The sequence below is a fragment of the Coloeus monedula genome (assembly GCF_965178545.1).
Source record: "Coloeus monedula genome assembly, chromosome: 1".
Classification (NCBI taxonomy): Eukaryota; Metazoa; Chordata; class Aves; order Passeriformes; family Corvidae; genus Coloeus; species Coloeus monedula.
Window position 1 is genome coordinate 19,700,131 of NC_138781.1, and position 17,486 is coordinate 19,717,616.

General features: G+C 35.3%; 1 protein-coding gene across 1 annotated transcript in view; it reads right to left on the reverse strand.

Moving 5' to 3' along the window:
- Nucleotides 1-17,486, reverse strand: part of MALRD1 (MAM and LDL receptor class A domain containing 1) — a gene marked incomplete at both ends in the record, with an annotated part of 232,350 nt that overhangs the window by 159,224 nt on the left and 55,640 nt on the right. The window contains 2 exons of the mRNA XM_082296361.1: nucleotides 2,110-2,197; nucleotides 16,302-16,714. Coding sequence (XP_082152487.1) covers nucleotides 2,110-2,197; nucleotides 16,302-16,714 — 501 coding nt within the window. The remainder of the gene's footprint in view (nucleotides 1-2,109; nucleotides 2,198-16,301; nucleotides 16,715-17,486) is intronic.

The window sequence follows — 17,486 nt, forward strand, 5'->3', positions numbered from 1 at the left end:
TGCTATTATTGTCCATAAAATGACTTTTCATCATAAAACTCCTTTTTAAAATTTAATAATTTATTAAATTTTTAGCTGTAGTGCACAATGCACCTGAGCAATACACCTGAGTTAATTAAAAAGTATGTGTGAAGACTTTTTACATTAAATGTGTCTGGGATAGCAAGGAATTTCTTTTTTTTTACTCTTGAAGGCTGGAGCAATAATACTGATAATAAATTACCCATTTCTATTTTGTAGGGTAGATAGAAAATCTATGACATTAAATAAATTATATTCCAGTCAAATGAATGATACTCCCATAATGTCCTAAAACTCAAACAAAAGACTTAGGGGAAGGAATGTTCTGAAGGAAGAATTGTATTAATTGATAAATCTATCTACAACTCATAATAATAGCAAGGACCTTATTGGTCAGAAATTTTTAAATATAAATGCCACGTTCAAGCCTCTGCTCCTGATAAGCTGAAATGGAAGAAGAAATTTTGAAGTACCCTAGCCTTCGCCACATGTGAAAAGAAAGGAGGACTCTATTTTGAAATACTGCCTCTATTTTGAAACAATTAATTTTCTATACTTTATTAAACACCATTTTGTCCAGAGCAAGCATCACTGAATAGCCTTTGATTAGGGCATTCAAATGATGTATTGAAGCAGTACATTCAAGATTCAAAAGATTCAACTTCTTCAATGTTACTTATGAGAGACTTTACCACCAAGCTGTCAAAACCATCTCTCCCTGTCAGTATTTGGTCACTTAAAGTGGAGGAAGAGCAACTGGGCAGTGCTTGATTCTAGTGCACAGGGACAGGGGAACCCTGCTTTTTCAGCCTGATCCCACTTGTGTTAAATATGGTGGAATATGCCACAGCTGTTGTCTGTTTTGCAGGCTATTCCCACAGTCTCTCTGCCTGTTTTTTGGTTGTTGGGATACTTTTATGACATGGAGGAGATAAAATAAAGGCAGGACCCTGGACTGTCTCAAAAATTGCTCTCAACACTTAAAATATTTTCAATATATACATAACACAAAACCTGATTCCTGTCCACCATTATACTTGACTATTTTATCTTTCCACACAATGAGCTTTTCTTTGTTTAGTTACTAACTTCAAAACTCTGACCCTCAATAATTTCCAAATTTCTTGTTTATTTTGAAAGTTTTCTTCCTAACTAATTTAAAAATATTTAGGTATTTTCTGATTAGTTCTTTTAAGATTATTTCCCCTGAATATAAGTCACGGTACATTAACTATTTGCAAAAAGCCTTTATATCCAAAATGTTATAATAACAGCTTTACTCTGTATAAGTATGGTAAAACATTAGATAATTATCTGCAAAAGAAATACCATACACATTTGATATTCCTAGTAGAACCAATTATATCTACAAGAAATTTTTGGAGTGGCAGAACAAAACTCATCTGCACTAGGGTGTATACATGAAGTGCTAGGATACTAATATTCAGACACTTTTAAACTGCTGCTCTACAGCCCTGTCATGACTTTACAGCAACTGTCACACCATATATAACCCTGCAATGCCTGCTGCAGCTAACAGCAGCCCTCTTAAAATCCCTTCTGTGATGACCTCTGGATCTCGAGTCTGGTGTCTTGAAGTACATGTATTTTGGGATATAATATTTTACAATTCTGTAGACATTGTAATACCCTTAGTAACAATGACTTTTGATAACAGGTTGCTCTATCACCTGAACTACTTTTGTGCTGTCACGTGAGAGCAATTGGCACAGTAAGTATATTAGGAATTATTGGGGTGGAAAGCTGTATCAAACTGAATAGGATGAATAAAAGTTCAGTTCATTTACACACAGATGAGTTTCTTTTACCTTTTAGGAATAAAAGTCTCAAAGAGTATGGAAGCGGCACACTTCTCACTAAGGGTCTCTTTTGGACCTTACATGCACAGCAGAAACTATTTTGTGCTGATGCCTGGATATGAGGGTATGAGAAGCAGGGAAACAAGTCTGGATTTCCTTGTCAGGCATAGTCACAGTTTAACCTGGTTTATACTTTTCTAGTAGCAATATTTTCAAATGACAGCAATCAATCAGCTCACAGGTCAGAGATGTGCACTTCAGCTCTTACCATTGTAAAGAGTACAGCCCAGAAAAGACACATCATCAAGTCCAATGTCTCCAGTGAAACCGTCTCCTACGGTACCTTTCACCAAAATCTAGGAAAACACAAATTACAAAAGCATTTTTCAGTGTATAGTAGACTTCCACTTCTCATTAAATATTTCTTACTAATTGATAGAGGAGTCATTTGCCGTGTTTCACACTTAAAATGAGATTAAATTTATTCTAGGGGATATATTCTATTTAATGACAACTTATGAAAGAGACTAATTATTATCAGCTTTCACATGTGGTCACATTAATCACAGTGAACCATAACAGCATGGTTGATTTTACAATGGTGCAAATGCACTGAAACATCACTGTGATATAAAATGATGGCAAGACATTATCATAAGTGGCATGTTATGATTACCTCCTTTGGTATTTATTGCAATGACATTAATCATGATTAAATATAGTATAAATATAGTATCATTCATTTGAATAAATTATAGACTCTTATGCAAACTCCTGTATGATGAAAACAATTAGGCAGGTAAGAAATGATCTATGGAACCTTTTAAAGAAAAATATTCTACCATTTCATTAGAGTTGTCAATGCTATATTTGTTTCATTATTGTCTACTGCCAATGAATGGGAGAAGTTAGTGTTTGTGAATACTTTCTGGAAGACTACATAAACCTTCTGTCTGTTGCTGAGTGATAAATATCCAGCAGGTGATTAGTGAAAGATTTGGTGAGAATATTCTTAGTGTGAATAATTAATAAATCCCTATTTTTAAAAATAATAAAGCCTTCTCGAGGACACACTTTGAAAAAAGGTAAATGTATGTTTTTGCTCATCCAATGGAATTCAAACACTCTTATTTCTTCACCATTGTTTTAAATACTTATTTCACATACAACACACACACATTCAGCTTCTGAAATGCTGTATAAAATTTCTAATGTATTCTTTCAGTTTTTTCCTCACTTCAGTATAAAATTCCTACATAGGAGTGAAGTATAAATAATGGCAAAAATATGACAGTAGTGCTTCAGAATACTTTTAGTTCTAATATTTTTGTTGTAATTTATTTGTGTGCAATTTTATTTGTAAAGAAAGGTTATGATGAACAAGAGCCATTTTTTATATGATATGTACACAGAGCTTTTAAGCATCACACTTGAAATTTATTACTTAAAAGATGCAAGAAATGGCCTTAACCTTTTAAAAGTAAAATAATATCAGTCTGGATATGTTAACACTGACAAATTAGTTTCTGTTATTTTGACGTTGCATGTGAATTTTAGATTTATTACTGATGCTGACATCACCAGAGTACATAAAAATGATTACACTAAATTTATATATTACATACATTAGATAAAATAAATGAGTATGCTACAAGAAGATGGACATATGTCCCCTAGTATGGATATGCTCCAGATGGGTAATTTTAGACAAAATATATTTAATGTGAATGACGACAGTAAATGACAGCATTGCTTTTTATTGCTCCCACATCAGTATGGGATTCTTATTTTTCCCTCAGAATACCCACAAATATTCTTTAATATTACCCCAGTCTTTTGGGTTTTTTAGATTAAAATAGGGACAGTGCTACAGTACTGACACCAAAAGCAATAAAATGGTTAGAAACAGGAAACAGGACAACCCAAACAATCTATTATTTGGAAATACCATGCAAGGAAATTTATTATTCCAAAATGACAAATCTCCTTCCAGTGTAATTCTGACTGGCAAACACACAGCAGTTAAAATATAATTTTCAATTTTCAAAGTATGAATGACTATCCAATTGCAATTAATTACTTATTAATTACCTCAAATTCAGACAAAGAGGCAGTGAGTTTGTTTACTTACACAATTATTACTAAGACAAACCCCAATACCCTTGCAACTACATTAATTTTCCATGGGATTGGTTTGTGCACTGGTGGATATCACTGCTGGATGTTCAAGGAGTTTTTCTCCCCAAAGCTGCCTGTGCCCATATACCCAGCCCTGAAAGTCTCAGGGGCTGAGGACATCCTTATGTAGCATCTTCCACCAACATTTCCCTTAAGAAAATTGCACTCTTGCACCTTTAGCAGGAATATTTTTAGAAAGGGATTAAAAATATCCAAATATAGAAGTGACAGGACAAAGTTCTCTAGGGGGAATTAAATTGAGAATACCTCTATATTGTTATGATGATGATTATGATTGTTTTGATTAAAATCTCCCCACCCAAATTGTTTTTTCTTCATTTATGCACTTGGGGAGTCCAATATTTTGACAAAAAGCATGAACTCATTAGCAACACAGAAAATGTAACAGTGGTGTAAGTATACACTTAGAACTGAAAATAAGACCAATTTATGAGTTCAGGGCCTTGATACAGAGCATAATTTCTCTGCAGCTGTGGTTAAACTTTGACCACTTAAATTAATTTGCCAGCTGTAATTCTGCAAGCTTCACAAGATACTGTTTTATTAAACAACTTCCTGGAAATTCACACCACATTTATTATTTGAATGAGAATAAATAGACCAAATTTCACATTTTCAGAAGTCTAAGATCCAGACTCAATGAAATCTGTAAAGGTATCAAAAGGTATTCAACATAAAGAAAAGAGGGGAAAAAGCCCAGCTCAATGAAAGCAGACTGGATTAGAATGAAACTCTCTATACATAAAAGGAATGATCCCGTAAGATTTTGAACAAAATAGGCTTTTGAAGAGTGAAGTAACATTATGACAAGTGTGAATAGAGAAATTACAATGGGTAATATTGTTCTGTACAAATGTTCAGTTTTTATAGTAATGCTCATTTCTGTCACTAGCCAATGCCCACTGAAGATTACCAAAATAAAACCTTAATTTCTATACAAGCATAGTTTAAGATTGAATGGAATTAATTTCAAAACCTGTGGTATATTCAAAATTCTGAAGGTTTCTGAATGCATAGGAAATAGTGATATTAATTCTAATGTATTTAACTTGTAATTTAGACAAACTATCTCAGGTATCGCAGGAGGTGTCAACAGTGTTATTTATTTATTTTATTGGTAGTTAGAGCATGCTATTTTGATTAGGTTTCTACAATGATTTCTAGCAAGAAATCATGTGATTTAGTTTGAACAGGAAAGAACAACACACAAAAAACTGACAAAACACTTTGTCTTTTTAAAAAACTTTTGTTGTAACTTACTGAAAGCAAATTAATACACATTTCGCTGCATATCTCTGAAGTAAACTAACCCTACGTTGTAATGCTAGGGATAAATAAAGAAAATGATATAATTTATATATATATATAATGCTGGTTTGGCCAAATTTAGAAATATATCCTCTGAGAGAAGGCAGGTCACCACCCCTCTCCCGCCAGGTTTGGGAAAAATAAATTTTCCTCAAAGGAAAGTGAAAGAGATAAAAACTATAAAAAACTATTTATTTAACAAACACACGGGAAAAGGAAAATAATGCTAAATAATAAAATCTTTCACTGTGGAGAAAAAAACCTGGGGAAGTGTCAGAGTCCTCCCTTTGGTCTCCTCGGAGCTGGGGCTTGGCCCAGGGCCAGGCCCTCTGTGCTCGGTGGAAAGTTCTCCCAATGTGCTCTGATATTGAAACAGTCCAGTGGAAAAGGGAGAAAATCCGAAATTCCAAGGAAGGAAAAAAGTTCAACTCTCAGTCTCTCTCCAGAGAAAAAGAAGCTGAACCACTGGCCAGAAAACTGACTCAGGGAGCCACAAGCCGGGTGCCTCCTCCCTTCCCTGCCGCAGCTCGAAAAACAACGCTATCTCTGTGTGACCTTGAACAAGCTGCAAACTGCTTTGAAAAAGTTTTGCTCAGTTTTTCCTTCCCCCTCTCAGGCTCAGTTTAGAGGCATAGAAAGGCACAGGAATTAATTTCTGGGCATAGGGCAGCAATATGAGATACACATCATGAAGTCACCCCAAGACAAATAACTTTTCATCAAAAAAGCAACAAACTCCTTATGAGGTGATGGAACTTTTGTAATTACAGACAAAGGTCAAGCCACAGAACCAAGCTTCAGAGCTCCTTTTTATTAAAATATTTTCATCTAATGATCCTGTCACAAGTCATGTCATAAGTCTTCACTGTGGAATGATTTTTTTAAGAACGCATGAACATATTCCTATAATTTCTCAAGAAGTACATTAAAAGGGAAACTGTTTTTCATGAGAACACAATTCTCTCAGAAATATTTTGATTTTAAAAAAAATCTGAGAAATTTAGATTTAATTTTGAATTTTTGAGCAGTTATTAATTCATGTCAAATAAGATATTGATGGCTTTGATGAGTCCAAACATAGTATTTTATTCCTTCTTGGCTTTGTTTCTCTGCTTCCTCAGCTGCCATCAAAGGAGTAGGCACTGTGGACTTGAGACTGTTCCCCCAATCTCTCATCTAGATGTCCAGTGGTTGCATCCTGTCTACGTGGCACTGAACTGTTCCTCTGTACCTTCTGTGACACTCTTTCTTTTGGGAAAAAAAAAATGGGTGCATGGGTTGTCACAGTGTGTTCCAGCTTTCAGAGCTGTTCAGTGCCACATGGAACCCTTCTGCCCCCAAAAGCAAGCACAAGTGGAGACCAGGCATCAGCTTCTGGAAAGATTATCAACACTGGGTCACCACATCATTTTAATTATACCGATTGAAAAGCTCAAGATCACACTGCCCTTCTTCAAAGCTCATCAGCCCCTTTCGTTCATGACCATTGAAAATGCTCTAGAAATTAATGTCTCAAGACTTCAAAAGTTGACATACAGTCTTTTCACACAGGTGTCCAAATGAATTGTTACCAACACCCTTAAGGTTACACACATCAAATATGAAAAATCTTGCGTCAAATATTTGATGTTTTACAGTGATTGGTTTTATAAGATAGTGAAAAACACTAGTTCTAGTTCAGTAAAGCACTTTATCACACTTCACTATAAGCTTGTGAACCCTCATGCTGATTTATGATGTTTTACACAGCATTTCTCTAAAGTGCAGGCATGAATCACACTTCTATCCTGTTTTAGACTATCCAGTTATATTGGTGGGATTAATAACTATATATTCTGGGAGTCTTTACTTTGCTGTATTAAGGCCACAAAATTTCATTCAAGAGAAAAGACCCTGTTGTCACTGTAATATTAGCACTGGAAGAATTATTGCAGAAGTACTATATGTCAGTGCCTAAAAATTTCTGGTTTTACATATAAAACAACATGATTAGCCTGCCCACTTGGGAAACATCTATATAGCAATTATAATTAGGAAGCTATATCTAAACCAGCTTAAGTTCATGGTTAGTTTTTACTTAATCTACAAGGATATACAAAGTCTTCTTTCTTTTCTCCCAACCATAGTTTCCTTCACATTTTATAGGTAAGTAAGAAAAAAACCCCAAAACTGCAAAAAAATAACAAATGGAAAACCCACCACAACTCTGTCTGTCTGAGTTACTGTATCAAATACCTGGGACTTATGGTCCTGAAAGAAGTGTTCCACATTGATCATGATGACTTGTTATGACCTGAGTACTTCTGTCCCTCCCTTTTGTACAGTAGAGCATGTCAAGATATAACGGGCTACATAAAGGCATTTCCACATCTCTGTGTAGGGAAGCCTGAATTGGGTTGAATGGAGAGACTTGTATCTGACCTATGCAGTGCTTACTGATAAGGCAATTCATCCATGCTGAGATAAGGAGCATCCTAAGAGGAGACACTCATTGATTTCTTTTCAATGCTTATGAAAACATTTGTGGTAACAGTGAATTATCTGTTCAGCAGCAAATGCTAGTGAGCAAAGGGATCACTATTAGACCTTTTGCCTAAAGATACAGACCTTTCCTGACCCAAAGGATTTTTCCTGACTTAGCTATACAGAATTGCTACTCCTACATCCATACATATGGCCTTAACTTCCCAAAGTAAGAAAACAATAACATAGGGATATCACCGGAACATGTGAGCTGACACGAAATACTGTCTTCATTACAATTAATGAGAGTTTTGATATATACTTCAGTGGGAGTAGAATTTCTACATTGTTTCATAATTCTGCTAAAAGCATACTCAATGAACAGAAAGATTATAAAATATTTTAAAAACTCCCTGCTTGATATCAAGCATAGAAGTACATAAGGAAATTTAATTAAATCTTCAATGAAATACAGCTTTCCTGTAATCTTCCTGTTACATTTTCAAAGATGGCTTCTAGATCCAGTTAAGGCATGAGATAAAAGTCACTAACATTTTTCTTTTCCTTGCAGTTATCCAAGTCTCATTTTCCTGTTCAGCAGTTGCTGATAAGTAATAAAATAATATCAATAGGAAATGTGAAACATTACTCTTAATTTTCAGGAAAGCAAAACTCCTATCTTACATGATGCCCCTCAAGTTCAAATGGCCCAACACAGTTTCTCAGTGGGCTGTGGGTTTCTGAAAGATGGTGAAAACCTTTCATGACTTTGGGTTTTAAAGTGGGCATATTTAAATACATATTTAAATAAATATTTAAAATGTGGGCAGAACTTTAAAGTTCAGCAGTGAATAGAAAGGCTATTTTTACTTTTTGTGATTTCCTTTGAGCAGCCTACATATAAATAGGGAAAAAAGGTAAAAAAACCCACCCTGGTCCCCTTGTCCTCTCCCTTCTCAAGAAAAAACAAATTGCAAGGAAATGACAGACATGAAATTAAGATTACAATTTCCACTGGAAAAGGCACTATTAAAGACGGATTAGAAATTCTTATTCTTGGTCCTCTTTGTGCACATATTGTGACTTGACAACATCATGACAAGTCTTCCACAGCATATCAATAAAACAATAGCACAAAGAATAAACTATTTCTATTTTTAGAGTCGGTTATATTTTCATGGTATTAAGTATTCTGATAGCACTGAAAAAAGGCCACTATCTTTCCCAAAGACCTGAAGTAGGCCCACGAAATTTTCTCTGAAGGTTTGTACAATATATTTTCCTGACTTCTCATGTGACTTGTTTCCACAGTTTTCTATGCTCTGAAATCCATGTACCAAAAATGATAAAACTGATGTCTAGGAATGAGACTTTTATCAAAACTCATGCCCCTTTTTCCCCTTTGAATATACTGCATTGCACCACACACATTTTCAATATGAAAATATTGAAATCAGTACTTTACTTCATACTGTAGGTATTGAATGGTCTCCACTAAAGTTCACCACCAACCACAAAGTCTCAAGGTTGTTTTTCACCCCTTCCCACAAGTGCCCTGGTTCCCACATTGTCCACACTACATATATATTGTTTCTGGCCTAGATTGTGGACTAGTTAGGAAACCTGAGCATGAGTTGTCCAAACTAGAGCCTATACAAGTTCTGCTTGACATATTAACATGAAACTGACATGAGATATGTCATCTTTTGTTCCTGGCCCGCTTGATGCTGGTCATGAGGATGGCACATGGTGGAGAGCTTAGATCATACAAGTGCAAGAATTAGAGCTGCCATACCAAAGGCATTGACACTCCAACAGGACAGACATGGAGTAATCCACATGATTTGGCCTGACATCAGTGACCTCTAGCTGCAACAGTTCACAGACACCCTGAAACCATCTCTGCACATCACATCTGCCAGGACACATCCTAAAAAGGCATGAGTGTTAAATACCAGTAACACAGCAACCTTTTTGGGTTTGGGTATATGGTTATTGGTTTTGTTTGGTTGTTTGGTTGGGTTTCTTTCCTTTTTGTTTAAATAGCTTGCAGAATTGGGTAGGCTTTGCCCTGGGCTTCATACAAAAAGTGTTGCCAGCCAGCCAAGGGAGGTGACTGTGCTGCTCTGCTCCACTCTGGTGAGCCCACACCTGGAGTGCTGCATCCAGCTCTGGATTCCCCAGCATAATAACGACATGGACCTGTTAAAAAGTAGGTCTAGAGGAAGGCTGCAAAATCTGGTCAGAGCACTGGAACATCTCTCCTATTGAAACATCTCTCCTACGAAGACAGTATGAAAGATGTGAATTTAGAAAAAAGAAGGATCTGTGGAGACCTTATGGCAGCATTTCAATACTTAAAGCTGGCTCATAAGAAAGATTGAGAGAGACTTTTTACCAAGGTTTATACTGACAGGACAAGGGGCAATGATTTTAAATTGAAAGAGAAGAGATTTAGATTGGACATAAAGAAGAAATTTTTTACAACAATGGTGAGAAATGTGCTAGTCAGGTTGGATGAGAATTTAAGCAATATTTTATCTAGTACAAATGTCTCTTCCCAATCCAGTGCATTTGGATATTTAAAGGTCCATATTAGCCAATTAATAAGGACTTACTCCAGAGCCAACTACATAGCAAACTTTGTAGGTTTGCCTGAAACCACAGGCTGTACAATGCCACACTGAAAACAAAAATGAGAAGGATGACTATAAACAGACTAGAAACTAACATCACAATGTAAATGTAAAGCCCAAAGAGTACCATGCAACATGCAAACATGTATCAGGGATGAAAGAAGCCAACACACAGATCAAAGAAGACTAGTCAGAAAAAGAGCTACTGAGATGAAGCAAATATGTGTGGATATCCATTTATTTGAAGTAGTATTGGAGGAGAAAGAAGCAACAAAAGCAAATGGCAACATTTAAAGGACAGTAAAAAAAAAAAGAAAAAAAAAGAATTCCTGAATACTAATCCCAGCAGATTATTAGGGGAAGTACAAAGGATAAGAGTAGGAGAAGGAAGATGAGGAACGATAAATTGAAAATTGAAATTGAAGCTGTTTTTTGAGTGGAAATCCATGCTGACTAAATCTTCGTGTGGAAATTACTAGCAGGGAATGGATCAAAAGCAGTAACATAAAAATGGTCACAAGTAGGTATTAGAGGTGTAATAAATGTCTTAGATAAGTCCTTGATAAATTCAGAGCTGCTTCAATACCAGATTTTAATGAAAAATATGTATCCGACCAACTAAATATTAACAAACTCCTGCTGGTATGTCAAAACACGCTGAAATGAGGCCCTGAAGAAGGAAGCAAGTAGACAATCAAATCAAGGCAGAAGGCTAACAACACTTGACAATAATAAACCTGGTTCAATAAAGGTGAAAGTGACTGCAGAAAATCTGAAATCACAGTTAGAATATCAAAAAGAGTGAGCCTCCCAATGCACCAAAAGCTCTGTGCAGCACCGAGCCTCACAGCATGAGCACAGATGCACGGTGGCAGGGTCGGCCAACCAGCCAACTGCAGTGTGTGTCTCCGCACGGACTGCTGCCACATCCACAGCAACAGCAAACCCAGCATGCACTGGTTCCACCCAGACTCTCAGCAGGATATCACAGGTGAGAGGTTTGTAGCCGCATTACTGTGCTACTAGCCCTTAACAGACATTTCTTCTGATAATTTGCCAAGTTACTTACTGATTTCATTTGAAGTTTCTTGCATCCAAAACATCCCTCAGCAATGAACTGCACAGTAGACCCTCCTAAAATACTATTTCCTTTTGCTTGGATTGTGTTACTTAGTGATTTCACAGAATACCTCTCATTCTCTGTATTCAGAAAAATCACTAAAAATCTTTCTCTAGGAAGCTACTTTGTGGCACTGTTGATTAGATGTTTCTCTGCTAAATCTCAAGCATCTCTTTTTCTAAAGGGAACACAGTTTACCCAAGTGTTCTAGAAAGCATCAAACAAAACATTTCCACTTTTTTTCTTTTTTCCCCCAGTTTAATGTTACAAAAATATGGGTAAATACACAACTACATTGATTTGTTTTCTTTCTTCCTGTGCTTTCCACACTAGGAAATAATACTTCTCCTTGGGACAATGAAGAGAAATGCACACTCTTCCAGAGAAGTTGCATGTAAAGAAGTTTGGTTGAGTTTGGTAAGCTCCGTGTTCTGGAATACACCAGTAAAAGTCCAGAATGTCAACCCAATGTTTATCAATTAATGATTAGAGATGATTGAAAAATTCACACAAGTTTGTCTACAAAAGAATTGATGTTACAAGCCCCACTGAAAATTTCTCTCTGAGGGGCTGTGAAATGGGATACAAGATCTAAAACTTGCAATTTCCATAGTTCTGATGCTTGCTATGTAGAAAAAAAAAATTAAATTTTCTTACTTGAAGGATATTATAGCAAACAAAGAAGACTAGTAAGTCATTATCTTGTCCCAAATTGGTAAAAAGGGCATTTAGTTTACTGTAAGTCTTCTCATATTATTCATGTATGAAATACAATTATCACCAGTAGAAATGCACAAAAGAAAGACATTACATTCTGAGACCGCACAAATTGCCACACTGGTCTCTTTTTGTTTGAAACAGAACCCCAACTCACTATAACAATAGTTTGTAAAATGGAATTACACCAAAAAGTCCATTTACCACTAGAATTCTGAGTCTTTCATTACAGAAATGGCTGTTGGGGGGAGGTTGTTGATCAACCCACTCTTTTCTCAGAAAAGTAATTGCAAGAAACAGCAAGAATTGCAGAAATAAGAGTCATTTTTGTGATGCTGTTTCGCTTATTACATAGAAGATCATCAGAATCCCCAAAGAACAATTGCTATCTCATCTCACTGAGGAATGAAAAGAGTAGAGGGTGAAAAAGCAGAACAGCCTATGTGATTGTAACCTAACCCGCTTAGTATTTTATGTATGGTTTTTAGCCCTTCCTATCTCTCTTGACAAGATGAACAGCAACAGCCTGGATGTAAATGATGTATGTGCACTACATATGGATTTGACACCAAACTGATACGTCAAAGTCATGCTAAAAAACATAATACAAGAAGTACCTGTATAGTAGAAAAAGATAGCACAACAGATAATAAAAATAGCAGTTGGAAAAATAAGGTTGTTTTATATTTGTGTTGTAGTGCTTTTCTAGATTCATAGCAAATGTATCATTCTAATTTTCAATCAATATTCTATTCCTTTCTAAGCTAATACCTAACTGATAAAAGGATTAAAATTATTATAGTGAAATTTTTTTGTTTATTTTTCTTAACTACTTGTAAAATAGGGAAATATCAAATGCATTTTATATCTACTTAATTGCAACATTATTTTGCATTATTTATCTTCTCCTGATTTTGGTCCTTATCTTTCACACTTAAGTGGAAAAACTTTTATATTTGAAGGAACAAGGAAGATTTTATATATGATACTCAGAATACTAAAACTTTTAGTAATGATACCAAATATAGCATTAATAATTAACCATGTACTTAAACAGTGTACTTGCACTTTTAAATTTCATAAGAGCCAATGAAGAAAAAGCAAAACTTATCTTTATAAACTCATCACAAAAGGATGATAGACTCCCTTATGTATAACTTAGATTTTGAAGTATCAAAATCTATAACAATCTTTGTTTACAGAGATAAACATATAGTTTGCAGATTAGCAAAAAGTGAATAACTGTATCAAGGGTAAAGATAATGATTCTTTTTTAACAATGTGTTTTGCAATAGAGTAAAGTTGCCCTAAGTCTCTTAAGACAGACATGGAAGGTATGTGATTTATAGCATGATGAAAAGGAGACTACAGTGTCCAAAAGGATTGAGATACAGAATTTTGCCATTTTTTACATATCATCATTTCCTTTTCTGGATCATCAGAAATCTGAATGAATAGAGCAAGCTAAGAGAGCAAAATTTTTCTGAAATGTTGAAATAGAATCTTTGCACTTTGTTCTGAGAAGAAACTATTTTAGATGCGATTATTCCAAGGAAGATAAAAGCAAACACTATTCATCATCAATATGACTAGGTTACCACAGAGAGAATCTTATTTTACTACCTTTTCAAGTGTTTATCTAAAAACATGTAGGTAAACTTCTCAGGATGAAAATAAATGCAGATCAAGTAAAGAGACAAGGACACTCAACAGTGGGGTTTTCTCATGTTGAAACAAGTATCTCATATAATTAAAAGGAATAGTTTATAAGAAATTTATTTTTAACTTGAATTTTTCCAACTAAAAGAAATTTATAATTTCTTGCCAATAATATCCTTTGCAGAGGAAGAGAAACGAGATCAATAAAGCTGCAAAATTTTTATAAGCATGTGTATTTGGGACCATTTTTACTACTTGTCCATAGTAGTATTTGACAGAGGTGCTTAATTTTGTCTCAGAAAACTGCATTCCTTTCAATTAAATAATTTATCTCTTAATTTACCTTTTCCTCATCCAGCTACTTCCATTGTTCTCACTGATGTCATATTTAACACTCTGGTGTAAAACATCTGATGGAACAGCAGCAAATGTCACCATGGTTTAATGGAAGCTAGAACAAAGCTGTCCAGACAAAATTAAGATTCTGAGGCTTATTGGGAGCTGGTGTGAGCCAAGGGAGTCTGCTGTTGCCTTTGGGTTTCTGCCAGAGCATTCACTTAAAGGCCCTACAGTTTCATACCTATAGAGTTCTAAACTTTCAAAATTGAATCTGTCTTTCAAGAGGTTCTCAAATGCCTTTCTTTGCTGCTTTGAACTTTTGGCTGAAAATTCCTCCTTTTCCTAGGAGTTGGTGTATAGGCACAATTGTTTATATACTCCCAAAGTTGGCTTCCCATGCTTAGCAAATAAACTGAAAATGTGAATTTGAGGGATTTCCTATTTATAGTGATTATTTCTTGGAATGTGGTAAACAAATTACCTACTTACATAGGGAGGGAAGAGGAAGAAGAGATATCTCAGATGTATGATTATCTCATACATTTAGAGGAGAAAAAAATCAAAATTAAGGTCTGACTGACAAAGAGATCAGCACTTGGCAGCTTAGTAGAAACAGAACACGACTTGCTCTCTTCAAAACTTCTGAGTGTGGAAGTGTTGTAGGTTGTGACAAGGCAAGCTCCATTATAACATACACAATATACAATAATGAACATCAGTCCTTGATCTCTTTCTTCAGAACAATCAAACTTACACCTCATGCCCCTCAAAAATGACTATGAGAAACAAAACTACGTCAAAATAATATAAGATCTTTGAAATTCTCTGCACAGAACTGGACAAGTACAACAGAGAACCCTACAACATTAACATGTGAAAAACATCTCAGTTACTGAATAGACCTTCCTAACTCTCAGGGGGTCAAATACAGGATATGTAGGTTTATAGCTCTTTAGATAAACCACTAAACATAGAAGGGGAGGGGAGGGGAGGGGAGGGGAGGGGAGGGGAAGGGGAAGGGGAAGGGGAAGGGGAAGGGGAAGGGGAAGGGGAAGGGGAAGGGGAAGGGGAAGGGGAAGGGGAAGGGAAGCTAAGGGAAGGGGGGGAAGGAGGCTTCGATAGCATTATGTTTATATGCCTTCATATTTCTACAAAATATCTTGACAGAAAACGAACACTCTCCTTCCAGGTGCCTCTTTGCATCCACAGTAATATTAATGCCTTTTCCTCCAAAGAGGAGAAAACTTCTCTGTACTTAAAAATAGTGCTTTGGGAAATAAACATGAACAATCTAAAGAAAATATTGCACTATATCAGATTTAAAAGGAAGGTGGAAGATGTTTCTTTTTATAATATGGTGGGAGGGAGAGGGGGGTGTTAATTTTATGACCAGTTGACAATCAAGTGAACTAATGTCTCCTCTAATAACCCAGCAGAATATCCCACTGGAACAAACAGATCACACACAGTGAAAGATAAATAATAGATACAATATTTAAAAGATGAGAAAATATGTCAATATTTATAGCTGTAACTTATTATAATCATATCTTTCTCCAAATGATTTTTGACTCTTAGTCTAAGCCCGCAGCCAAATATTTTGAATTGATGTATTTACTGGCATTACATAATTAAAGGTTAATTTGTAACTCTTGAAAAGTAAGGCAGAGCAGAGGATATTCTTTTGAACAGTCTTTACATTAATGAGTCAAGCTGTTTTGCAGTAGATTTGGATAAGATTTTTTCACCAAATCCTTGAAAAATAAAACCAGTATCTATTTTAAATAACACATATTCAAAACATTAAAATTAAGCAGTTTAGGGGGAAAAGTTAATGTAACAACAGGAACAAAAATATTTCACATATTTCCTCAAAAAACCCAACAATTTAAAATTGTTTGATTGGACAATAGTTAGATCAGACAGTTACAAATAGCTTTGAGATTGTGTGGTCATTTATATACTCTCAGTGTTTTACGATGCAGCAAATAAGCACTTCACAACCTAGAAGGATCATACCTGAAATGGCTTAGAACTTCTGATGAAGAGTGTCTGTCTGATCCATCTGTTTTCTTGATTTCCAAACTTGTACCACAACAGCCATCCCTTAGTATTACTCACAGTTCTTTGGAAGACTGACAGCTTATAAACTTCTTTTCCAAACATATGATAATGAAAGCGGAAAACACAGGTTCCATTGCCAGAAGGGTTGAGAAGAGGACTAAGCAAAACTGCTTTATCTTGGAATTGGTGTGGCTCAGAGGATTCCAGGTAAAGGTAGTGTCCTCTGGCTGTGCCTGTCGTGTGATCCTTTAATGGGCCTGTATTAACTGTGGGGGTTGGACCCTGGATTCTGATCCAGTCAAAGTCATCCTCTACATCCTGCTCCCAATTGCACAGCCCATTCTCAAAGTTACACTGTAGGTCAGGGTCTGAAATGTAAACAGAACAGACCGTCAAAAATAAAAAAAAAACAGTATCAAAAGGGGATAGTGATTTAATATATTTTTTTTATCCTTACAAAAATTTATTTCTAATGTATAGAAAAAATGCATATCTACTTCTCCTTGAAGACATTCCCCTCTGAAGGATATATGTACACTTGTCTGTACATAAAAAAATTATTTTCAATATTATCTTTCAATATATATCTGTCAAATTGTACTCAATTTACTGAATAAACAGAACTGTGAAAAAATTATCCATGTTATTAATTTTTATGTACTATTAAAATTAAAGACTGTAAAGTTCTTTAACTGAAAGTGAACAGATCAACAGAGGTTAATTAGATGAAATAAACCACACCATACTGTCTTGTAGGTATGTGTGATAAGTGATCCAATGTATTTTTGCATGGGAGATGTAGTCCTAAAAACACGTTGTGGTCTAGATCTTTATTATCCTCAATAATATTAACACGATAGCTTTATCAAGGCTAAATCAAAGAGTTTATAACAGAACTGCGCTTTTTTAATTTGACACCAAGGCAAAATATATTGATTACTTCTAATATTAAACAATAAAATGTGTCAGAGGTCGTGAACTTGCATTCCAACTTTGCATCTGCTTTTCATAAGCAGTAACTGACATTATAACAATTTTTTTAAATTGAGCTGTTGCATTTAATGATGTTTAAAACTTCATCTCAAATCTTATTGTAGACCTCAAAATGGGTTATAAAGAAGATAGACATTCCACAAGCAG